Genomic DNA, 26,973 nt, shown 5'->3' on the forward strand with positions numbered 1-26,973 from the left:
TTGGGAAATTAATTTATTTCTTTTGATGTTTATTTTAAAAAATAGAAAACATGTATTGGGTTAGATTGAATTATAAAGTATTGGGCCGAAAGTCCAAGAAGCATTTATAATTGGACTCGATACGGGAGAGATCCAAAAGCCCCTCATGTTAATATATGACACGACAAACCCTTACCCTAGTATATTTTAACTAGGAAGCATCTATAATTAGACTAGGATTTTTTTTCTATTAAAATAGATCTCCACTAATTTAACAAGGGTTTCACTTCTTTTCCTAATAAATAGATGGCACGATAGGGCTAAATACATAACTTTGAGATATTGTTATTCTGCCCGAAAATAGTGAGAGTTTATTTTCTAAGTATAAATTTTATTTTCCAGAATAACAATTCTACCAATTTCTATTGAAGATTGATTTGATTTACCATCGAAAGTAAAGTAAATAATATTTTGTTATGTTTGATTCGAATTTGTTCAAGCCCACATTCAAAGCATTTCGTGGTATGAGAATAACGGAGAAGGTCATTCTATTGAAAGACAAGAACAACAAGGATTCATCTAGGCGAAAACAGGGTGTGATTTCAGATAAATTTTATTGTTATAAATATCACAAATCGGCTTGATTTTCAAAATTTTAATTTTTTGTTGTGCAAGAAAACCGTTTTCGAACTAGATTTTTTCCAACATGTATAAGGTATGAAAATGCAAATGTGATCGCACACAGGGTATGATAGGTAAATAAGAATGATTATAGGTATGATAATGCATTTATGTATAAATGATGCCCTAGTGATTAGTAAAATACTAGGATATGATTGACATGCCAATATGATTATACACATGCTTAATAAGGGATTTTACATGTTATAATGAGGTCTAGTATTTGTTATAGATTCTTAGGTTATATGTAACATAGGTTTAACTTAGACGGGTAACCTAATATAAATTAAGCTTGTGTGAGAAACCTTAATATAAATCCAGCTTGTGTGAGTAACCTTGATATAAATTCAGCTTATGTGAGCAACATAGTTCACCCTTGTATCCGAATACGTTTTATTATAGTTTCATCAGACGATATTTATCTTAATTGAAATGGGAAAAACTAAAATGTATTGAATATGAAATGGTATGTATTTATAACTTGCTTTGTGATATGAAATTGATTTGGTATTAAGTGATGTTACTCATGTTATGCAATTATGTCTAACCTACTTGAATGATAATGTTGGCAAGTGACTAGTTAAGACATTATGTGCCAAAGATAACCAAATTGAATGCCAAGTGATCGATAATTGTTATACCAATAAGTGATCAAGCTAAGCTACTATTATGTTTAAGTTGAATTGAAATGGTAAGAAACCGTGAATTGAAAATAGGATATAATATTAATAAGTTATCAAGCTAAGCTCGAATGTGCTTAAAATGGTATAATGAAATTGAGAACTTAAATTGATGAAATAATAGGTATAAATATATTCTTGTAAACAATGGTAAGAAATGAGTAAGTAGATTGTGAAATAAATAGAAATTGGTATGGTAAGTAATAAGAAATATGGTATGTTCATTCATATGAAATGGTTATATGCATGTTTCATACAGTAATGGAAGCCCTTGGTATGTGAAATGGCTATAATTTGAATTTGAATTTGAATTGAGTGTATGCATTTGATTTCAGTTTGTGTTATATTTACTTGAATCATGGAAGTACTGTTGAGCATTATTGCTTAGCGTATGGTTTGTTTTCTCCATGTGCAGGTTTAGGTAATCTCAAAGCTCTGAAGTGTGATCCAGCATCCATTCAGGGGTCCTCAACTTAATAAATTTTGTATAGTCCTGTTTTGTTAAATATATGGCATGTACCTAAGTTGAGTCAGTTTTTGGTCTAATATGAGATCATGTTCATAATTGAAGTTAGAATGGTATTTTGAGAATGGCCAAATGATTTAATCATGAATTTGAGTATTATATAAGGTTTGAAATGCATAAAGATGTTGTTATGTTAAGGTTATTTGAGTATGTTCATATGTTAAATGTTGTGAATGGTTGGATCATGAATTGACCTATATGTTGAATGATAATAGTGCAAATGGTGTATGATATTTGTAAAAAATATATAAACAAGGTAGTTTTGCTTAGAATTGAACTTGTTAAGAATGTGTATTGGGCTGGAAATGTGGTATGAAATTGTGAATTGGTTGTTTTAGGCAGTTGTAGGTTGATGCCATTTTAGACCATTTGCAAACTGATAGTCACATAGCGATGTCGACCCCTTGTAGTTGCGACGAGCCTAATCAGTATGTTGTGTTGTGATGAGGAACCCCTTTAAGTCGTGATGTTAACACGAGATTTTGAATTCTTTACGATTTGGTCTTAATTCGACCTCGGGCTAGTAATAGAGATTTCGCAAAGTCGTGTAAAAACCAGAATTGAGTGTATATCATATCATATATATGTGTTGCCATATTTAAATGTATAATAAAAATAAATTGAATATATTTGATCGTAGTTGCTCTGATAACAAATGTGGCATTCTGTAGCTCGGGCTTGGCGATCGAGTCGGGTTTGGAGTACTTCTTTTGTAGAAGTGTGTAATTTCTATCTAACTACAAAGGCTTCACATCCTTTGAATGAAGAGTAGAATTCGGACCCCTCTACATAAAAGAACTCAGATATTTTCTTTGAGACTGTTATTGAATTTGTTGTTCAATTTGAATGGCCTTTTGAAGGGCTCCTTTTGGTCTACATAAGTTTAGAGTTCAAGAGTATCAAAGATCTTAAAATTCAACCTATTAATAAAATGATCCAAAGTTGTTTTTTCCTCATCAGTTATGTTTGCTTGAATCATGAGTAATTTCATTTCATTGTAATATTCATCAATTGAGTCTGCTCATTAAACAAGACATCAGAGCTTTTTCTTATTCTCCTTGTAATAATAGGAAGCCACAAATATCATTTGCATTACTTGTTCCATATGTCAATTGGTCTATCACGATTTAATCTTTGATCGGACAACAACTGAGTCTACTAACTCAAGGTATAGTTGGAAAATTCCAAGGTTTCTAATTGCACTTTTTGTTCATCCAAACACTTGTAATAGATAAACATTTGTTCAATCTTGCTCTCTCATTCGTAATATGCATTCAGATCATTTTTCCCTTTGAAGGACGAAATTGAAAGCTTGGGCTTAGCTAAAGAAGGTAGCCTATGATCACCACTATGGGAATGATCAATAAAGTCATGAATCGCCCATCTACCTCAATCTCTAGGATTTTGAGGTTGTTCATCGTGATCATAAGTATCTTTGACTTATTATTGAGCTTGGCATGACTCAACCAGTTCTTCCAAAATTTTTCTCATTGTAGCCATTACAATATCCCTTTAATTCTCCATTTCTTTTTATTTGGCAAATAAGGCCTTGAATTTGTCATTGATTTCCATAAGATCTCATCACAATTTATCTATTATACTAGCCACATTCTCCACAGTTACTTGTGGTCGCCTACTTTCATCATTGCCACCTCAATATCTTGTACGAACCATATTAACAATTTGAAAATAAAAAACACTGACAAAGAAAATATCAAATAATAAGACCTCGTCGTTAACACTCTCAAGAAAAAATTACTCTAAGAAGCAAAAAAAAAAAAAGAAATAAGATTCATACACTTGTAAATTTTAAAGTGTAATAAAACTTAATAATTCTTTAGATTTGGTGGTGATGTTCAATAACAAAACATGCCTAAGGCTTTATGAAGTTAAAGAAAGCTTGACTCCTAATATAAAAGTTGTACAGATGTAAGAAAGACAACTTTTATCATACCTACTAACACAAGAAACAAGAAAATGTTAGAAAACAATAATGAACAATAAAAAGGTTAACAAATGAAAACCCTAAGGCTAAGGACAAATACTACCCAAAAACTAAAACAATGAAATACAACCTGAAATTTTTGTTAAAGGTATTCTCGATGTGCTAAAATAATTAAATTTAATATAAGGCTTCCTAAAATAATAAAATTTTGATCTGGAAAGTTTGGGCATTAAATTACCACATAATATGTTTTGAATTTCTTTTTTTGCACTGGGAATTTTTTTCCATTGTAAAATAGTGCCAAAAGTATGATCAGTTAATTCTAGTACAACAACATGCTTGGTTTTATTCTGGTAATTTACAGGAATGGCTTGTATCAAACTTGTAGAATTAGCATGGCAGGTGCTTGGGAGATGTGAACTGGCAATGTCTATTTGGGATCATCATTTGGCGCATTTAGAAGAATCAAAATCTCTTCATTTTTCAGGATGTGTCCTGGAATATTAGTGAAATTATCAAGGTGTCCTATAGTTGGGCAAAACAGTATGTCTCTTTTAAGAGGGGTACATTGACTGAGCCCCGAAGATCGATTTCAATGCCATACTTGACAGGTAATTGGGTTTGTTTGGATATTGATGGGTCAGTCAGAAATGAAACAGGTTTTGTTGCAGTAGGGGGAATTGTACGAGATTGAAATGGGGGTGGGTTATTAGCTTTAACAAAATATTTGGGGAACTGTTATGTTTTCGATGCTGAATTGTGGGGCATTTTGGATGGTTTGATTTTCTTAATAGATAGGAGTTATGATAATGTGTTAGTTCAAACTAATAGTTTTAAGCCGACTAAGGCCATCAATGAGAATTCTTCCGATAGTTCCAATTCTACTTTGATCAAAAGAATTCATCAGATTTTGTCGCAGTTTAGACATTGGAGTATTTGTCACATCTATAGAGAGAATAATCAGGATGCTAATAGCGTGGTCAAATTAGTACAGGATAGAAGAAATGGTTTAAGCTTGTTTGAGGTCTCCCTATTTTCAGGGATGGTTTAGCTTATGTAGCTAGTCTGTTTACTTTCTTTTTCCACCAAAAAAAATTAGGTGAAAATAATATTATTTATCCTCTCTATTGAAGTAAACAATTCAAAATTTCTAGGTAAAACAATTTTGGGGCACCCTAAAATGTAAACAACAATGGAATCCATTTTTAGCCCAAAGAGAGGAACCAAGAACTGAATCTCGATGAAAAAAATGTTTATGGGTATCAAAGCAATTTGAAATTTTGACAAGAGAAGAGAAATTAGTACAAACTACAATAAGCAACAAGATCAATAAAGAAAAGATCCAAAGATGGAAAAAACTTAGAATCCAATTCTGGTTCAGTCAAGTACAAACGACTCGTGAAGGAATTGAATCTTGCGTATGAACAGTGGTCAAACAGACTTGAAAATTTCCATATTTGAATTTAGCAAAGAGATGAATTGAAAATAATGGAAAACAACCAAGAAAGAATGAGGAATAAGGCTACAAATGATTTTTCAAGAGAGAACTCAAAATTAGTGTTTGAAAGGTTTCTTAAGGCTTAAGGATAAATTATTGGTGGACTTAAAAGTTTTTGATCAAATCTGGAAATAAACAACAAAATAGACTAGAAACAAGCGCATAGAAGAATCAAACATAAGAGAATAAGCCAAAAAGAGGATTCAATTGAAAGGGAGATTATATTGCAAACAAAAGCAATATCTTGATCCCCAAGAAGAATGAACACAACTTGATTTACAAGTTTCTCGACCTAGAAAAAATAGACCATCAAGTTAAGTAACGAAGATGATGAAAATCGAATGGAAAAGAAAGGAAAAAAAAATAAAGACTCAACCAATTAAGTGATTTGAAGTTTCTTGAAAGCCAATAATGTTGAAACCAACTTGAAGGAATTGGATCTTGAAAACTGGAAATTAACAAATAAATCAGCATAGGAAAAATATTTATAATCCAAAAATCAAGATTAATAAAGATTAGAAAAGATAGGAAAAATGGAGAAGTAGATATGGAAAAAGCGATGTCCAATAGAGTCTTTTGAAGAGAGTCTTCAACAAACACCAATAGAGGCTCTAATGAATCGCTTAAATTTGACACTTAGTAAATTGAAGGGTGATGAACAATCACTGACAATCTATGAAAGATTGAATTGAAAGAAACTTCTTAAACTCACAAGAATAGAATCTTGTAAACAATAAACTTCAAGAGTATTGAACTAATGGAAAACCAATTTGAACTTTACAAAGATGGACGACTAGCCTTATGTAGGGAAACAAATAAGCCCAAAGCAATGTTTCTTACTTGCACTCTAACTTTAAGTCCTAATTTGACAACAAGTAAGAAGACTTCTAATTGAAGTTAACTTGCTTAGCCACCAAGTAACTAACATAATGAAAAAAAGAGAGACTAAGTATAAAAGCTAATGAAATTCGACCATCCTCCTGGTAAATAGCCATGGATCGAAAATTACAATAAATAACTATGTTTATCAACTATCAATCTAAATGGGGCAAGACAGATTAGTCCAAAATAAACTTAAGTAAAAATCACTAAGTCCTACATGAAACAAGTCAAATGTAACAACCCATTTTCAGTGAAATCGAAATAGTAGTTTCGAGACCACAAATCCAAGTCCAGAAGGAATTTTTAAAAAAAATTATTTCATGGTCTGCGTTATGATAGAAATGTCATGTGAAAATTTCGTTAAGAAAATTTTACTGATTATATGTCTAATTTGATAGAAAGGACCAAATTGCATAAAGTGCAAAAGTTGAATTCTAGTATCTAAAGGGATCAAATAGCTATGGAATTCAAAATTTGAGGTCCTTATATGGAAAATAGACCATTAAGAGGAGTTAGTAGATAAGTATGATTAGTCATCAATGGAAAATTTGATAAAGAAAGGGATGAAATTGGAAAGTAAAAGATAAAAAGATGATAACTGATTAAATATTAAAAATATCATCATATTATCATCTTTCTCAAATTATTTTTACATGGAAACCCTTGTTAGAAGAACTTGACGGTAGCAAGCTTATTTGGCTTAATTGGGTAAGTATCTTTGTCCCATTTTTAATAATTTTTATATTTTCGAGATCGTAATAGCTTAATCTAGCTATCTCTGGGATTAATTTGTAAAGTTATCAAAGTATTAGGGTTTTTCCATGGATGAATATAGTAGAATTATGAAGTTTTATGGTAGAAAATGAAAAGGTTGTTGATAGATAAACAACTTTTGTAAAGTGAATTTTGATGAAATTTTGATTCAGGAACTAAATTGGAAAGATGTAAAATTCATGGAAAAATTCTGAATTTTATGAAATACATGGGCTGCTATTGTTACATGTAAAAATCGGTTAGGCTTTGAACAATGATTAAATTGCATGAATTTCATTTTCCGAGCCTAGGGACGAAATCAGAATTAATTAAAAGTATAGGGGAAAAATGGTAATTTTGCATAAGATGTGAATTAGATTGAATTGAATGTAAATAGAATTAAAATTGATGTTAAATTCATTCGTATAGATCCGGATAGGCCAAATACGGAGTTAAGTCGAGGAAAAGAGAAAGTAGCAGATTAGTAGCTTTTATGTACACGAACATTGTCGAGGTAAGTTCGTGTAACTAAATTGTATACTTATATGTTTGAATTGAATTGTACATATGTGATTGTATTATTACCATGTATATGAAATTAATCACATATCCGACGATGACTGACAAGTATTAAGTCCTGTTTGAATAAATGATATTCAATAGATATAGGGTTCCCGAATTGGTTGTGGTCCTGCATGTGTTGCGGACACATCACAACTCGAAAGAGCATCCCGTTATTAGCTCTCATGAGCTTCCCGTTATATGGTTATTGCAAGCTTCCTGTTAATAGCTCTTTGGAGCATCCCGATTGGTTGTGATCCTGCATGTTTTGTGGATACACTGCAACTCTTATGAACGTCCCGATATATGGCTCTTCGGAGCTTCCCGATTAAAGGCTCCTTCATGAGCTTCCCGATTAAAGGCTCTTTCATGAGCTTCCCGATTAATGGCTCTCCGGAGCTTCTCGTTATATGGCTCGAAATAGCTTCTCGTTTACGTGCTCGTATGAGCATTCCTGAATATGGATTGACAGATTACAGATTTGTACACTTTGTGTGTACTACCCGTGTATCCATCGATATTTTAAATGATTCAACGAGCAAAATCCTGATATGAGAAAATATATGAATTCGAAATGAATCATTATCCGTATATACTCGAAATACATGTAAATTTCATATTTGATGAGCTCATACAAGTTTCTTGATATTCATGTGAAATAAATGACTAACATGATTGATGAAGTTATATGTTTAGGCTACTAGCCCATTTGTTTTAGAATATATGAACTTACTAAGCATTAAATGCTTACTCTGTTTAATTTCCTCTGTTTTTTTAGTAATTCAGAAGCTCGTTGGGTTGGAAGCTTGGCGGAGATATCTCACACTATCTATCGACCCATTTTGGTACATATAGAAAACTAATTTCGATTATAATGGCAAGTATAGGGTAATTTAGCCAATGTTGGTTTAAAAGTATTTTGTTGTAAATAGCCATTTGTATGGCTTGTAGTTGATATATATATAAATGACCTTATCATGTTTGATATGTGTTTGAAATGGATGAATGATGGAATTCATATAAGCATATTGAAAATTGGTTCGAGTTAGCTTAATTTGTAAAATATACATATATGTGAAGTTGGTCATTTTGGTAAGTTTGGATACTTAGAAATATGTGGTATTATGTTATATTTAAGATAAGATATTTACTTGTTTTGATTGCCCTATTGTGACATGTTGATATGTTAAAAGTGTTAATGTGGGTGAAAAACAAATTGGGTGAGAAATGTGGCATTGAAAATGACCTATTTTTGTCCACACGTGTGTCCCCTGCATCTTGTGAATTGTAAAACATAATACCCAAAATTTTTCACACGGCCTAGCACACGGGCATGTGACTTGGCCGTGTGATCCCTACACCTAATTAATACAAGTCAGTATGCTCACACGGCTTAGCACACGGGCATGTGGCTTGGCCGTGTGACTCAAGTCAGAGAACACCCTAATTTGATCACGGGCTGGGACATGGTCGTGTGCCCTTATTTGGAATGTTCATACGGCCTAAGACACGGGTGTGTCTCTTGACTGTGTGAGACACACGACCTGGCCACATGGGTGTGTGTCCCCTGCACCTGGGAAAAATTGAAATTTTGCGAAAAATTCTCTGAGTACCCGGTTTAGTCCCGATTCTGTTTCTAATGCATATTTTGGGCCTCGAGGGCTCATATAAGGGACATTATGATTAATTTCTGATATGAATGTGAAATGATATGAAATGTCTATATTTGACCTGTAAATTTTGGTAATACTCTATAACCCTGTTCCGGGGACGAATATAGGTTAGCGATGTTACATCAAATCTAAATGAGCTAAACTCCATAGGCTAGACATGTAGGTTGATTTGCACAAGGAAACATGTCATATAGGCTTGTTGGCATATTCCAAATAGGTCCAAAATCAGTAGATGCATTCTTGAGCCAAGTATTGGGCTTTTAGACCTCTAATTCAACATTATTGTTTAAATTGACCCAAAATCCATATGAAGCTTGAATCTTTTTTTTTTTTATAAATTTGTAAGCCTTTGGTTATAAATTCTTCAATTAGCTTATTCAACTTCGCTTTAAGTTACTTGGATTTGCAATGTGTGATTAGGCCTTGAGGGAAACTACGCCCATCACCACCATGGCTTAAGGTTGGGTTTTGGTGCTCGCATCATTGATTTTCGAGTTAAGCTCGAGCTTTAAATTGAATTGAACTTGTAAGCTTAATTGAATTTTTTATTGGTATATATTTTTTGATACGAGCATCTCAGTCCAGTTCAAATACCATAATAGAGATGGGCTTAGTTTCCCTCAAGACCCAATTATGAGATCCAAATCTAAGCAGCTAAAGACAAAACTCAACTTATTCGTTCAAGACTTTATCACAAAAAAAATTTGGTTGAAACTTCAAGACGATGAATTTTGGAGCAATGATGAATTAGAAGGGACTAATTTTGTGCGAGTGCCTAAGCTTTCAATCTATTATGACAAGCCCATGTGGAAAATGTTAACAAACTTAGACACTTCACTTCAAAGACCCCAATCGGTCCCACAAACCTAGACGTTTCATATTGGGTTCAGGTTTTAGGCTTAATTTTTATTATATATGAGTCCAATATTGTATTTATTAGCTATTATTGTTTGATTATTATTTTATTCAAAAAATTTGATAATTATTAAGTATTTTAAGTTATTTAGGAGTTATGTGTTAATAAGAAAGTTTAGTTTAAAACTATTTCTTGTTTAGATTAAATTAGAATTCTAGCATACTTAAGAGTTTTATTTAGATTTATTTAGCTAGCCTATATATAGGCCTTTGCATTGTACACAAATGATACAATTCATTATTATTCAACTTCTCTTTTGAGTTAATAAACTTTTTTTTTCAAGAATTTCTCTTGAGTTTCTTTTAGAAGAGTTTTAACAATCTTTTCAGATTGTGGGGATCATCTTCAAAATTTTTATTACCAAGTTTTCTTTCTTGGAGGAGAAATTAGAGCCGCTTAAAGGGAATTGTGGATTCTTTGTGTTTCCAAGGCTTCTTAGGACTTCTACATGCCACGTTCTATCTTCTTTATTTTATTTTTTATTAATTATAATATTAGATTTCATTATACTATTTTATTCATCTTAGTTATTTATTTTTAATTGTTTTCTTTATTTTTATCTGACTTGGATTCATTTGTGTTTCAGGTTGTGCCAAAATTCAAGTTTCTTTTTGAATGTTTAAAGCCCTAAGTCTAATTCGCGACTTGAACAAACTTTACTATCCGCTTCCGTTCTACCACTCTCATTCCTTATCATTTTTATATTATAAAATTACAATATTATTATATAAAAAGAGCTTAAGTACAAACAAACTTAAAAACATGATGTTTGATTTGAGCTTGAGTTGACTTGTAACACTTCTTACTTGGATTGTAGACAATCTTGGATAAGTTATGCTACATCCGGTGCCTAAAGGCATTGTCGATCAAAACCAATTTTTAATTGATCTTAGAAAACAAGTTCATGCCTTAAGTAGTTCATCATTGATTAAATATCATTAATCTAAAACAGCTCCTAATATCAAATATCTTTAAGCAACATAAAGGTTTGTGGTACCGATACCTTAGAAAATGTATCAGTACCTTTGGGCTAGATAGTATTGATACCAAGGGTCATGGTTTCATTACTTTGCACCTTAATGGAATCCTTTTTTACATTGATCCAGATAGAATCGATACCTCTACTTCAGGTATTAATACTTATATGTTGATTAACCCAAAAACCATTTCAATTCACTTTCATGCCATCCAAAGTCTCATCCTTTGTAAATCACAAACAATCGTAACCAAATTCACCTCATTTTTCTAATGTAATATTCTTTAAAAGACCATCACATACTAGACCACCTTTTACATATATACACTGAGCAATCTACCCATAAATAATACACGCATTTAACTAGTAAAGCAATTATACTTTTCTATTGCACACTTACCATTAAGTCATTAGTAGCGCTTGACTCTTTTCAGAATATTTAAATATGTTCTCACCTCTACCGATTGAGTCTTAGCTCGACTGGCATAGGCATTGTTGCCAATGCAGGAAGACATATGTTTGAGTGCACTAAAGTGCTTTGTCCTCCTATTTATGGATTGGGGAGAGGCTATGAGTAGTTTTAACCATTACGTCAAAAAGAGTAGATATTATCGGAACCTATCTATTTTCACCATTCACAATAATGACCTCATATCACAATTCTCACTCACATCTTTATCATATTTTCATTTCATATTAATTTTCAATATACCTTAAACTTGTAACACAACTTATTTCAATTACACTAGCCAATCTTTAATACCACATCACATAACACATATTGCATCTCTTGACAATTATAAAAGTTCATGTAACCAATTCATTCCTTATACAATGTTACAAGTTCAATGGTCACTAATGTGGAATATATTCATATGAAACACTCTTAGTACTTTATCATCATTTGGAACAGTGATGTTGGTGCTATTTGACTTAAGACTAATTTATGATTGAGATTGAAAAGTGTGGAAAAAAAAGCTTTTAAAACGTTTAATACTGTTTACCATGGCTGTTAAAATCAAAAAATATTTTTAAAAAGAAAAATATAAAATTTAGACATTTATTTCATTAATAAATTAATGGCTTAAGGGTGTAAAAAGTCCTCAAATTTTTTGGAAAAAAAGCAATTAAGTCCCTTTTTTTTTGCACTCAATTGGGTACTTAAACTTTTAAAATACACCAAAAAGGCCCTTAAAAATTTTCAAAAAAAGCAATTAAACCCCTATTTTTTTTTGCACTCAATCAGGTATTTGAACTGTCAAAATATATAAAAAAGACTAGTGACGGATCTAGTGAGGCTGGCAAGGGCCCCAACCCCCCTAAAATGAAAAATTTTCCAGTTAGGCCCTTTATAATTTATAAAATTTTAAATTAGTAATGATAAAATTACACTTTGGCTCCCAAAAATGATAAAAATTTGATTTAATCCTCTAAAAATTATAAAGATATAAGTTATTAAAATGACGAAATTGCATTTTTACTACCATAAAAATATATAATTTAATTTTGACCCCCCAAAATTTTTTTGACTTCGCCCCTGCCCCCCTAAGTCGTATTTCTGGATCCACCACTGAAAAAGGCCCTTTGACCGTTACCGCCCCTAATTTTTTTTAGTTAAAGCCACCACGTGTCACAATCATAGCGTGACATGTGACCAAAAAATGATAAAAATAAAAATCCATAAAAGTTATAAAAATTATTGAATTTTAATAAAAATATTAAAATATAGATAAAACTTATAAAAATCGTAAAAAATTATTAAAAATGTAAAATTTTATAAAATCGTAATTTTTTATAAAATATACATAAATATAGAAAAAATTATAAAATTTTATAAAGTTTTGAGAAAATTATAAAAAAGTAAAGAAATATAACTTTCGTAAAAAATATAAAATTATCGAACCAAAAGAAGCATTTTATAATTTTTCTATAGCTTTAACGATTGACCGTTAAAGTTAATAGTCAAAGGGTATTTTTCGTGACGGATCCAAAAATACGATTTAGGGGGCGAAATTAAATTATATATTCTTATGATAATAAAAATAGAATTCTCCATTTTAATAGCCTATATATTTATAATTTTTAGAGGATTAAATCAAATTTTTATCATTTTTGGTGGGCCAAAGTGCAATTTTACCATTACTAATTTAAAATTCTATAAATTGTAAAGGGCCTAAATAGAAAATTTTCCATTTTTGGGGGGGCCGGGTCCCCTGCCTGCCCCCATAGATCCATCCCTAGTCTTTTTGATGCATTTTGGCAATTCAAGTATCCAATTGAGTGAAAAAAAAGAGCATGGGCTTAATTGCTTTTTCTGGAAAAATTTAAAGGCTTTTTTATACATTTTAAAAGTTCATGTATCCAATTAAATGAAAAAAAAACTTAATTACTTTTTTAAAAATAATTTGAAAATTTTTTACGCCATTAAACCTAAATTAGGCTGTGTTTGATAGAGGGAAAACCAATTCTGGAATTGGTTTTACACGTTTTCCAGTGTTTGATAGCAGGAAAATATTTTCCTTTTGTAAAACCAATTCCTCAACACGGGAAAACCTATTACAAATTTTGGGAAAATGTCTTACGCTTTTAAACTCGGTAAGACATTTTCCGGAAAATGACGCCTTCTTCTTCCTTTCCCCTTTCCCTTTTCCCTTCCCCTTGTGCTGCAAATCAGTTTGGTCAAGGACCTCTTCCGGTTCCTCCTTAATCTAGGTAAGGCTCCTTCTTCTTCTTCCATTCTTCATTCCTTTTTCTTCTTCTGTTCTTCATCTTCTCTTCTCTCTTTCTCTCTTTCTCAGGCAAATTTACCATGAATTCTTCGCCGGGTCTTGGCTTAAGGGATATCTGATGGATTTCAAAAGTTGTTGAAGATTGAAGATTGAAGATGACCAAGGTTCTGCTCAAGGGATATCTGATGGATTTCAAAAGTTTTACTCTGATAGATTTGATCTTTCTTCTAAGGAAAAAGAATGTAAAAACTTTGGTCCTCAGGTAATAATTGATTTCTGTCTTCCCCATCTAATCTGGAAATAGTACCGTGTATATTAGGAGATAAAATATGCATGTTTCAATCTTTTTTTCTTTTGGCAGAAAGATGGCGATGGTGATGGATGCAGTAATTTCCTTCAACAAATTGCTGGATCTCTGCGGGGTTCAGTCATATGAAGGTTTTGCTAAAAATATTGGCGGAGATGCAGATGCTCCAGTTCATAACATGACACATGAGGTATGAAAAGATTTGAAGTAGCCCTGATTTAGAGAGATAAAAAATAGATTACTGAATTTCTCTTTAAACTCCCCTAACCCTTCAATTGTGATTGTTAAATGATGCCATCATCCTACTAGGTAATCATTTTGGATTTGGTTTTAGCTATTACACAAGCTTCTGAATATAAAATGCTAACATCACACAACTTACTTTTGTTTTTGATAAATCACACAACTTACTATCAAATGAATATACAAGGGAACATCTTTGTGGCCAATGTCTAATCCCTTGCTCAAATTACCCGTGATGCCATGGACTTGTGATAGTTCACTATTTGTCTGCTAGGTGAGCAGATATGGAAGAGAGCAAAGCTCTTCCCCAAAACGTAGATGGATAGGATAAGATGTGGACTAGGGTAATCTTTTATATGAAACAAAGTATTCATTGATGGTTTATTGCATTGCCTCTAGTGAGATTCATAGGCATCTTCACTAAATGTATATCATATGATAACCAGTTGGGTTTAGGTTAAGTCTAGAACTGTTTTCTACTTTTGCTTTGTGCATTTTTTGGCTAGGATGAGTTGTACAGGGCAAGTAAAACAAATCTTTAGCTTCTGAGAATTCCCTATTTCTTTTTCTGAAGAATTTTGTCAGCTCTACTTGATTGTACCAAAGCATCAAACTTGTATAAATATGTGAAGCAATGCCCCTAGAAATGTGCAGATGTTACTATTAGCTAGTAGCAACACTTCCTTAGAGTCTTCTATTAGATGTTTTTGTACCGAAGTTCAGCAGTATAACAGTTTGACGCCATATATTTATTTAACTAAAATATGGCTTGTGATATTTTGCTGCATTTGAGGTAATGTTCTTAATAACATTAAGAAAATGATAGTAATTATCCCCTTTCTTTTTAATGCATATTTAAATGGAAATGGTTTTTTGTGATCAAGATGAAAAGAATAGAGCACATATTTCGAAGTGGCTAAGGTTATCCATTAGAATGTATGGAAGTTTTAAAGGAAAGGATTAAACAAATTATACCAAATGATATAACCCTAAATGATATAACCCAGTTTGAAATGTATGTAACATACTCATCAAAAGTTCTAAGAGCAAGATTGTGAGGTTCAATGAGCCTAAGTGGACAATACCTCATCAAAAGTTCTAAGAACAAGTTTGCGACCTCTTTCTTATCTGAAGGAGGAGTGCGTTAAAATTGTGAATGAGAGGTTTATATTTGATCGATTGCCTTTTTTCTTCTATAATTTCTGGCCTTATGATGCGGGAACCTTATTGAACCCCATATTCTTTTAGGGAAATATAGTCATTTTTCTCATGTTGTACTAGCTTGAATCTGTATTGTTCTTTTATATATGCGCTATAATTTTACCGGGTTGTTATACATTATCTTAACTCACACGACTTGTACCGATGCAAATGTCTATATATACATGACAAATACATTCTAAACATGAAAATATGAGTTGCATTTTACTAATATCTCTTGCATTGGTGCACGATGTGATGTCCATATATCCAAACATGAAAATGTTGGTTCCAATTTACATATCATGAAGATGGTAGTTATATAATTTTACATTCATGTGTTTTGGTGTGATTGCAGATCAAGGATGGTTTTGCTTAGGGAAAGACACGGTTGTGTCTCATTATGTACGCAATGGGGAAGAGCAGATCTGTGCTCTCAAAGACATTGGTCCTAAGTAGTTTCAAATTCATTTATTGCAAATCTTAGATGGAACCATAAAAGACTTTGGCAGTACAAAATGCGGTTTTGATGTTTTGTTTTGGGTTTGGATAGAAAAAAGAGAACAACAATATAACTAGTTTCTTGTTGTGCTATGGATTACTGTTTTGCTTTTATTTTTCAATAATTTTTATTATCTCGTCTTTATTTTTTGTGTTGGTAACATTTAAATTCTAGCTTTTAATTGCATATTACACTTGCATTAGTTACCCAATATATATTAATGTAGCAATTTAAGTTTGACATATCATTTAGTACGAGTTAATACAATATACTAGTTTTAAAAAATGAAATTTTCTAATAATTACAGTATTTTTATTTTAATTTAAATCCCATGTTAAATATATGTATCACAAGAATCAGATTGGATAAAAGTAGAATCAAATTAATATAAAATTTAAATACAAATAAATGTTTTAATAATGAAGAAGTAAAATCAAATCGGTATAATCTACAAATAGATGAACATTTGGAATTTAATTACATAAAACTTTTATTAATAAAAATTTATTTATAAATAAATCATTGCAATATGCGTAAAAATAATTTAAAATATAAAATTTATTAATATGTATATAAATTTATTAATATATGTAAAAGCAACTTTTTCGAAAATATTTTCGAAATCATCAAACAATAGAAAATATTTTACACAGATTCAATCAAACACCAGAAAATATTTTTCAGTAAATCATTTTATAGAAAAGTAAAACATTTTCCAGAAATCATTTTACGGAAAACATTTTACTGCCAATCAAACAGACCCTTAATTTCTTAGGTACATTTCATTTTCAAGGTCCTCAATAATAAAAATGGTAATAAAAAGTGTTTGCTGCTGGCAAACGAATTTGTCCAATTTACAGCCAAATACTGAAAATATTTTCCCATTCCATATATATCACTTTTTATTTATTTATCAAAATTTCATAAATATCATTAAAAAGGAAAAAAACGGCGTTTTATTTGTTTAACGTTTTCCACTTTGCCTGTGCTACCTTCAAAGGTAGAGGGTAAAGCAGTAAATAAACATCATAAACCAGGCACTGGCGACGCTCCTCCCTCACCTCATAATAATAATAATATTATTATTATTTTCCATTACAGGTTTCGAAAACAGGCGCCAAAAGTAGCCATTTCTCCCGCCCCTCCCCGCTCCCTTTATTTTCAATATTTCTTTCCTCTCTAGTCTTCACCCAAATCCCTCCTCCTTTCACTCCAATAATTTATTTCTTTCATTGCTCGGCGGCGATGCACCACCCACAGCCTCACATTTCTTCGTCAACCTCCACTTCCTTTCCTGCCGCCGCGGCGTTTGACTTCAAACCGGCCAAGCGCCGCGGCAGTTACAATTGTGGCAGATGTGGTCTTCCTAAGAAAGGCCATGTTTGCCATCTCTACAGTAGCACCAACCCTACTTCGATTTCTACTCCTACCTCATCTCCATCTGCCGTTACCGTCGAAAATTCCTCCTCCGCTTCCCGTCCACCTCACGCTCCACCCATACGCCAGTCTTACACGCATCTCCGACGTGCGCTTTCCTTTGACGACATCGAAACCCGCGCTGACTCGCCGGAACGCGATTTAGATGGGTCTAATTCTCCCTACCCGGTTACAGATCTTGATCCGGATAATGAGATGATCTCCGGTGGGTTACCGGCTGGGTGTTTGTGGGAGGTCTTGAGGAGATTGCCGCCGGCGGGACTTTTGGCGGCGGCGAGTGTGTGTAAAGGTTGGAGGGAAACGACGAAGAGGTTGTGGAGGGCGGCGGAGGAGCTGAGACTTATGGTCCCACCTAGGGGTCAGCTCAGGTTCATCGGATCGGTTTTGAAGAAATGCCCGAGCCTCGTTAGGATGTCTCTTAAGATGGAAAGGTTCGAGTCTAAGCCAACGTTTGACGGATCTAGGATTTTATTGGTTGGGTCGGTTGATACCAATGAAGATCGAGATAAAATCATGAAATGATAATTAATTTGGTTATAATTTAAGAACACATAATCCGTGAAATGAAGTGGAAATTGGTCTATAATCAAAACGCTATGAAACTTAAAAGCTAAAACCAATGCGATAATTAATAAGGGATCGGATTAACTTTGCAACAAAAAATTTGATTGGAAAATCTTTATTCACTTAGAGAGATGTATCCCAACAATTTGTTTCATTGTAAGAAACAGTAAAATTGGTTTTCTGTTTGCATCATTTTGGGGATCTGTAAGGGTAGGGGGAGGGATCAATGCTGCTTTTGGACTTTTGTTTACCCTTGTTTTGCTCAATATTTTTTTCTTGTTTGGGTTTTACAGTGATGTGGATGCAACGATGCTGGCGTGCATTGCGTTTTCTTGCCCTAATTTGGAGTCTATGGAGATTTCGACATCTAATACGGCTGTTAATCGGATCACGGGGTATACTTTTTTTTCTCCCCCTTTTTTCCTAAAATTTATCATTAGATCTTTAAAATAGTATATCTAGTTGCTCAGTTAATAAACTTTGCTACTCCTGTTGTTGCTTGATTGTCGGGGCCCCGAAATGGCTTAGATCTAGCTATTTGGTTGAAATTATCAGTCTTTTCAGCAGTAAAATAATTGAAAGGTATGAGTCACTAAGAGGTTAAAGTTGGGGTGAAATGCATAGAAATATCTAGTTGAATGGTCTTTTGGTCAATCTTTTTTTCTTACTTTTAATTTCGTGACCTAACTAGTGTTCGTAAATATTTATTTGTTTTCTTTTTGAATTATAAGAAGAAGAGGTTGAAATTCTAACAGCAAAGCGACTAGGGTGAATGTTTATTTGCTTTTTATTGGTCTAGATATGCTAAAAGTCCAGTTTATGATTGAATCCGATGTAATATTTATTTGTTCTTTAATGTTTTTGTCATATTTTGTTCCGTGTCTTGATTATGTGTAATTGCAATTTAAGTTGGCTTAAGTTAATAAATGGTAGATTAAGTGGTTCTGATTAACTTTTAATTAATGTTTCATGTATAGGGATGAATTGGGTCGTTTTGTTGCTGATAAACGCTGCCTAACGAGTCTTAAGATGGAAGGATGTTCTAATTTAGGGGGCTTTGTCCTCTCTTCATCTAGTCTATCTACACTCTGGCTCTCTGATCTTTATTCCCTTTCCAAGATGGTAACTTTTTCATCAGGGCCTTTTATGTTTTTCCAAGTTCAAAACTGTTTTGGGCAATATTATTGAATTTGTGTTTATATGTGCCTTGTATTGTAGGTTTTTAACTGTCCCAATTTGAAAGAGATATCCTTAGAATTTTCTCGCCAGGAAAATGATACTACCGATCTTACAACCATGGCTGATGGTATGGGTAGAAGCTGTCCAAGGTTGAAAAACATCCACATTGCATCAGTTCGACTTTCACATGCTGTAGTGCTTTCTCTTACAGCTGCTAATTTGAGGTTTGTTGAACCTTTTGTTCCACACGTTCATTTTTAATAATGTATCACATAAGAACCTATAGACTTTGCCTTGCTTTATCAGGAGTCATAGCGTTTAAATGGAGGACTTGTTTTGTAAAATTTTCTATCAATGCTATGCATTGTTTTATAGATTTCTGCAATTGGAGGATAACTAGTCACTAGTTACTGATTGTTGTTGATATTATTCAGGGGCTTGCGGATGCTTTCGCTTGTTCTTGGCTCAGAAATCACAGATGCGTCTGTTGCTGCTATTGCTTCAAGTTATTCAAAATTAGAGTTGCTTGATCTCAGCGGGTATGTTTTTCTCCAGCTTTAAATGGTTAATCCATTTATCTGGCCTGGTTCTAAGGGGTAACTTTTTATCAATTAATCTTCAGTCCTGATGCTTGCTGCTTCGCCTCAGGTCTAGCATCAGTGATAGTGGCATTGGAATGATCTGCAATGTGTTCCCAAACACACTGTCAAGACTCCTCCTTGCTCTTTGTCCTAACATAACTTCAAGTAATTTTCATGTCTAAGATTCACACCTTTATCTCCGGCATAGCCGTATTTATCCTGTGAATGTCCTATTTTTACTAAATCTATTCATTGATGTGTTTCTCCGCTTTTATCAGGTGGAATTCAGTTTGCCACAGCTCAACTACCTCTTCTTGAACTTATGGATTGTGGGATGACCGTATGTGATCCTGATTCCCAGAATTCACCTTGTGATGAAAGTGGCGATAATGAACTTCCAAATGCATTGAACAATAAACTGTACCTTATGTACCAGAAGCTTATTATCAAACACAGCCGATTAAAAAAACTCAGCTTGTGGGGTTGTTCTGGCTTAGATGTGAGATCTTTTGTCCTTAATCTTGACTATGTTATCATTTTGTTCTTAATACCCTATGCGGTTCTTATTTGGGAATCTAAATGCAGGCCTTATGTTTGAATTGTCCCGAACTCAATGACCTAAATCTCATCTCTTGTAAAAACTTGCATCCAGGTATCAATCTGCTAGTTTGGCGAGTTGACTATGCTCATTTATTTTCTTATGTTTTAAGAAGTATCTAATAAACTCTGTTTTTCATAGAGAGATTGCTCCTTCAATGTCCAAGTTTACAAAATGTGCATGCGTCCGGATGTCAGGAGTCGTTAATTGGAGCCATCAAAGGCCAGGTAAAAAAACAATAATTTCATTGATTTCCATTTTCCACTTGTTAACTCAGGTCTTCAAACTGCAAATACCATCTCTAATCACATCCCCTTATTGGTCAAAGTTCACCAGTATTTAGTCTTTTGCAAATGTTGGTAATGTTAGGTGAGTGATAGCTTGGCATATTTGGAAAACCAATTTCAATGTAAGCGATTGGCTGATGGCTCCAAGAGGGTTCGTGCACCAGATTGCCTGAGTCAAGAGGTAATAATTTCATCATAGCAGAAATTGGTTTGAAAAATGTAATTCAGACTGGGAGAATGGACTCTATTATTAACAAATGCTTTCTTTCATTACATTGCTGTTGCTCATCTCACACATTCATATTCCCAAAGACCTTTTTGATGTGCTTTGATGAATGTGAAAAAGTAAAATTTGATGTATAAATGAAAATTGCTCAGCTAAGTTGAATGCTTGTGAAAAGTGGAAGAATCAATCATGATAGCTAGCCGAATAGAGAAATATAAAAATTGAATTAGCTAATGTGAAGTAATGTTGTTTCCTTGCAGGCAATTGATGATAAAAAACGAAGAAAGGTTGTGGAACAACAATGTAAGGTGCTTGTGGACTAAAATTCTTTTTTTTTTGTAACCTCTACTTTGCACAGCTTTTCTTTGAAAAGAATAAATAAAAAAAAATTTATTGTGCACAATTGTTGTTTGTTATCATATGTCCTAGGCCTTAGACCTAAACAGTAAACACTGAGCAGATACTTCTCAAATAATTTATGTCCTTTTTAAAGGACTTGGTATTTCTTTTTATAAAAAGGAAAAAAGAAAGTTGAAAATTTAGCTAGTTTATGTTAGAAATTATCAATGGTCTTCTATCCATAAGATCTTGTTCCTTCCTATCTTGATACAAGAGACCTGTTCACAAATCATTCGAGTTTGACTCAAAAAAGAATTTGAATTTGACTTTTTAATTAGCGAGTATTGTTTGAGTTATCAATTGAATTAAATTTGAGCCTTGTAATATTTGATTTGAATTGCTCATAAGTTTAATTGAGCTTTTTCTTGGAATATACTTTTTATATAATAAAATTACATTTCTACTTTTATTATATAGAAAGAGTTTAATTGCAAACAAGCTTGAGTCTGAAAACGAATGAGTTTAATTGAGCTTGAGTTGAGATGAGTTGCAACACTTGTTTTTGTATAAATGATGTTACATCTGATGCTTGGAGGCATTATTTATCAAAATCAACTTTTAATCTATCTTTAAAAGCCAATTTCAAACTCTTTTGAGCCATATGATAGTGATACCTTAAGGATATTGACACCTTTAGACTATACAATATTGATAATAAAAGTCATGGTAGTGGTGTTTTGCACCTTAATAAAATCCCTTTTGACATTATTTTAGAGAGTATCTGTATATGTACTTAAATGCAAATTAGCTTAAAAACCATTCTAAATGACTTAAGAACCATCCAAACTCTCATCCTTTATAAACCCCCAAACAATCATAACCAAATTTACCTCATGTCCAAACATAATATGCTTTAAACGACCATTACGTACTCAACCACTTTTCTCATATATACATGCCAACCATTGAGCATTCTATCCATAAATAATATACGCATTCAACCAACAAAGCAATTACTAAGACGCATGCTATCATATTATGACATTTGTACACATACTAAAGATAACACACTATGATGTACCTTACAAATACTAAAGAATGAAATACATAAAATGGCAATGGAATAATTTTAAAAAAAATTGAATCACATCTTAAATCATCCATAAAAAGAATAGAGCAAAAGAGAATTAACTTCATAAGATTGATTGAGTATTAGCTTGATTGGTATAAATACTGTTGTCAATGCAAGATGACGTAGATTTAAGTACGGTAAAACGCATTATCCTCTTATTTATGGGTTACGGAGAGACTACAATAGTTCTGAACGCTGTCAAAAAGAACATATGAAATTATTTAAAAATAATAATTTCTTATTAAGGAGCGATTATTATTATTATTATATATATACTTCCATTCCAACAAAAAAAAAAAATACAAACAAATCTATTCGTATAAATGATTTTATTTAAAGAGTATTTTTAGTGTCACTTTCCAAGAATTTCTCATTTCTGATCGTTTAATGTGTAGGTAAATATGGAATTGGACTTTTTTCTATTGCTCTCTAAAAAAATTCTCTACCACAAATAATTAAGTTTTAAATTTATGGAGAACTTGCATGTATATGGTATGGGATTGGGAAATGCATATGGGATTCAGCAGAGGGTGTCTTCTCCAAGACTGTATAAGCCCTTGTCGGTGATTATGTAACTCAATTTTATTATTATATATAATAATTCGCACGGATTGTTCCTATATTTTATTTTATAAAAGTGTTATTATTTAAATAGTGAAATATTAATTAATATTATTGATGAAATAATATTCAATAATATAAATAAATTTAAAAATATATTTTAGTTTTAAAAGATAATATATTTGTAATATTATAAATATGATTTATGCTTTAATTGTAAAAAAGAAAATTTGTATTTATAATTAATAACTCAGGAAATTAATATATATTATATAGGTAAGTTTAAAAATAAAGGTTAAAAAAATAGAAAAAGTTTGCCTCAATGGCACGTTTTCTCTCAAATTCTGTCTGCTCTTTGTGGCACGATTTTTTAATGTTTTAGTGTTTTTAGGGTTTTAGTTTGTTTAGGTTTTGATTCTCTTTGTTCTTTTTGGAGTGAAGAGCAACGCCATGGGGTATCTGGTGCTATTGTTGATTGGGTTGCTTTGATCAAATAATGGAGAATGGTATTGCTGAATTGAGGATAGACGTTGAGGAAGAAGAAGCTTGGCTTATTAATGGAGGAGCGAAGACACAAAAGCTGATGCATGAATATTTTTGGGTAGGGTGTTTTCTGACGGCAAGTGTTGTTCACTTCTCGACGATGAGAAATACTATACCCAATATATGACATCCTTTTGGTGGTGTTTTAATATTAGATCTAGGGGAGAAAAGGTTTTTGTTCAAGTTTTACCATGAGTTGGATATTAGTAGGGGTCATAAATGGGCATCGTGGACATTTAATAATCATTTGTTGGTTTTTCACTGGTTGAAAGATAGTGAAGATCCGATGGAAGTACTATTGATATACTCCTATTTATGGGTTCAAATTCATGATTTGCCACCAGGTATGTTTTCAGAAGAGATTGCTAAATAGTTTGGGGCGTTTTTCGGATCCTTTGTGGAATATGATGCGAAGCAAATTAGTAGGGGATTCAAAGATTTTATGAGAGTGCAGGTTATTGTTGATGTTAGACTACCTCTTAAATGAAGGAAAAAGAAAGTAATTTTGACAGGCAAACAATTCTATGCAAGATTTCAATACGAGAAACTAATTCTTTTCTGTTTCTTATGTGGTTGCCTTGGACATGGTGATAGTTTCTATCTGATCTGGTTAACGAACGAAGAGAGAAATATAAAACTTGGGTGGAATCTTTTTATGAGGGCTCGGGGGAGGAGGGTGATCACCACTCCTAGCATTTGGCTTCGGGAAGATGATGGTAGTGAACTTTATGGAAAGAAGTTAGTAGGCTAATTTTCGGGAAGTGAATTAATGGAGGGGATCAAATTAGTGCACAAAATAAGTAGAGGCATCAAGTGAATCTTGTTTTAGGATTTAATTTAGAAGGGAATCCTAATAGGGAAGGAAGATTGGAGGAGGGACACTAGGTGGGTCTAAAGGTCTTCAATAGAAGCAAGATGTAGAGGATACTCCTATAGAGGAATTAGATAGAAAGAAAAGACTTAGAGTGTTGTAAAATGTCCTTGATGTTTCGGGTTTAGGGTTTAGGTATGCCACACTATGAACATCACAAGCGAATAAATCCATAAATGCTTTCATGATCTATTTTACTTCGGTCCAGTCCGATGTATTGCTAGTCCAGTCAGTCATATCTATATCTCTATCTTCTGAGAGTCATCCGTTTCGATGCTCAAGACTAGGGGTGAGCAAAACTCGATTCGACTCGAAAAAATCGAAAAAATTCGAATTTTGAGTTAAACGAATCGAGTTATTCGAGTTATTCGAATCAACTCGAATTTTTTTTTCAAATTTCGAGTTCGAATCGAGTTGAGTTTTTGAATTCGAATAACCCGAATAATTCGAATAATTCGAATATCAAACTATAATATTTTACATTTTTACCCCAAACTCCCAAACCTTTTTATTTTTCCCTCAAAACTTTTACTCCTTCCCACTTTCCCCCCAAAACTTTTACTCCCCTCCACTCCCAACCCCCCAATCTACCCAAAATCCATTTCATACCAGAATTTTACTTTCCCATTTACTTTTTCTCAAAATTTTACTCCCAAAAACCCTCAAAACCTTTTATTTTCCCCCAAAATTTTTACTCCCTCCCACTTTTCCCCTAAAACTTTTATTCCCTTCCCATCCCACCTCTCATCTACCCCAAACCCTCCCCTCCAATTTTTTAAAATATTTTCCTCAAAATTTTACTCCCCTATTTACTTTCCCTCAAACTTTATTCCCCAAAACTTTTTATTTTCCCCCTAAACTATTACTTCTCACCCTTTACTCTCAAATAAAAATCAAAATTATCCAAAAAATCACTAAACATAAATAGTAATAAATTTATTTATATCTACTATTTATATTATTAAATTAAATTTCACATTTTATATTATTTATATTATTGAATTGTTTAGTCATATTGAATATTTATATTAAAATTGAATTATTAATTATGCCATAAAATATTCATGTTAAAATTTTATATTGGTATCAATTTCACATTTTATTTTTAAAATAACTTTTATTAAAAATCATATTTTTACATTTAATATATTTTTAATTCCAAAATACATAGTGACAAGAATTTGAAGATAATTGAAACAACTAAGCAAGCAAAGAAGCTAACCAATATATAAAAAAGTTAATAAATAAATTATGAGGTGATGAAAGTTAATAAAATTTTTGATTAAGGTGGACAAATTTTATTATGATGGGTGAAAGTGGTTCAAATTTTATTATGATGGGTGACAGTGGTTACAAGGACCCAAAATTATTTTTTAAAATTTAACTCGAACAAATATATTTGATTCGATTCGATTCGAATTCCATCTCACTCGACTCGATTCGAGAAAACTTCAAATAAAGTTAGGATGATAAAATGAGATTCGAAAACTCGATTAACTCAAAAATTTTCGATTCGATTCGATTCGATCGAATGCTCACCCCTACTCAAGACAAGTCATCTCCCCAATTAGACTTGATAGACAACATATTAGTCTTTCAATCAGTTTGCTCATTTTCGATTAGACTAATGACATGATTAGGTTCGTCTACTAATACAAGTTATCTTTTTTCGTATTACAATTCAACCACATAATACTATTTAGTATTAATTAAACATTAGACAATCAATGAGCAACATTTGCTTCCATTTTGCTTTGTGTGCAGAAACATTTAAGAAAAAAATACAAAGTATATTAATTGTAATAAATGAATTTTCTTTATTAATCAATCTGTTCGAAAAAAATATAATTTTACAAATGAATATGGTACACTCAGGGCACTAGATCCAACACTAAGATGAGACCAAAGTTTTCCATGGTTAGTTAGGGGAAATTTCAATGGAAATTTGTATTCTTTTGAGAAAAAAAATGGGAGTAGCAAGAGAGGGAGATAGAATGGCGGCTTTAAGATAAACTTTGGCAGAATGTCAGTTGGAAGATTTGCGGTTTTCGTGTCCCTGGTTTACGTGGGAAAGAGGGAACATGGCAGAAAATAATGTAAGGGAGCTGTTAGATCGATATGTGGCAAATATGGATTTGTGGGATCTATTTTCGAATTATAGCATTAAACATTTAACGCTTTCCTTTTCTGACTATTGTCCATTGTTAATATAGACAAATCGAAATAGAGATTCATATTTGAAAAGTGGTGGATTTCAGAAGACTCCTGTGAAGGGGAAATACGTCGATTATGGGAAGGTAGTAGGGGGATGTACCAGATCGCCTTGTGGCTTTTAGTGAGGGTTTGCAAATCTGGGCCAAAGAAATAAAGGAACAAAAAGTGGGGGTAACGAGAAATCTTTAGAGGCAGGTGGCTAAATTAAATGAAGACTGGACATATGAGATTATAGAGGATTTGATTGATACGAAGTTGCAACTCAATTTGGAGATAGAAACTGAAGAGTTATATTGGGAGAAAAAAATCAAGAGCTAATTGGTTGAAGATTGGTGATCGTAATACAACATTCTTCCATAGATTCTTCTCCTAAAGAGGAAGAACAAATCA

At 32.5% G+C, this 26,973-nt stretch overlaps 1 protein-coding gene across 1 annotated transcript; it reads left to right on the forward strand.

Annotated features, from left to right (window-relative positions):
* The first annotated feature begins 17,191 nt into the window (after positions 1–17,191).
* On the forward strand, positions 17,192–21,469 carry LOC105766662 (F-box/LRR-repeat protein 17). The gene is made up of 11 exons (XM_012586219.2): positions 17,192–17,919; positions 18,346–18,447; positions 19,030–19,174; positions 19,271–19,455; positions 19,666–19,770; positions 19,880–19,977; positions 20,091–20,311; positions 20,398–20,464; positions 20,552–20,637; positions 20,780–20,878; positions 21,184–21,469. Exons 1-11 carry the CDS (start codon positions 17,297–17,299, stop codon positions 21,244–21,246), a joined length of 1,794 nt encoding a protein of 597 aa, XP_012441673.1. The 5' UTR covers positions 17,192–17,296; the 3' UTR covers positions 21,247–21,469.
* Positions 21,470–26,973: the final 5,504 nt, after the last annotated feature.

The sequence above is a fragment of the Gossypium raimondii genome, chromosome 7 (genome assembly GCF_025698545.1).
Source record: "Gossypium raimondii isolate GPD5lz chromosome 7, ASM2569854v1, whole genome shotgun sequence".
Classification (NCBI taxonomy): Eukaryota; Viridiplantae; Streptophyta; class Magnoliopsida; order Malvales; family Malvaceae; genus Gossypium; species Gossypium raimondii.

Excerpts from the sequence above, each read along its gene's own strand:
- LOC105766662 (XM_012586219.2), top strand. The coding sequence starts at position 17,297 with ATGCACCACCCACAGCCTCACATTTCTTCGTCAACCTCCACTTCCTTT. Across the intron at positions 18,448-19,029 it reads GCTGTTAATCGGATCACGGG|GGATGAATTGGGTCGTTTTG; the intron begins GTATACTTTTTT and ends TTTCATGTATAG. Across the intron at positions 19,978-20,090 it reads TTGTCCTAACATAACTTCAA|GTGGAATTCAGTTTGCCACA; the intron begins GTAATTTTCATG and ends CGCTTTTATCAG.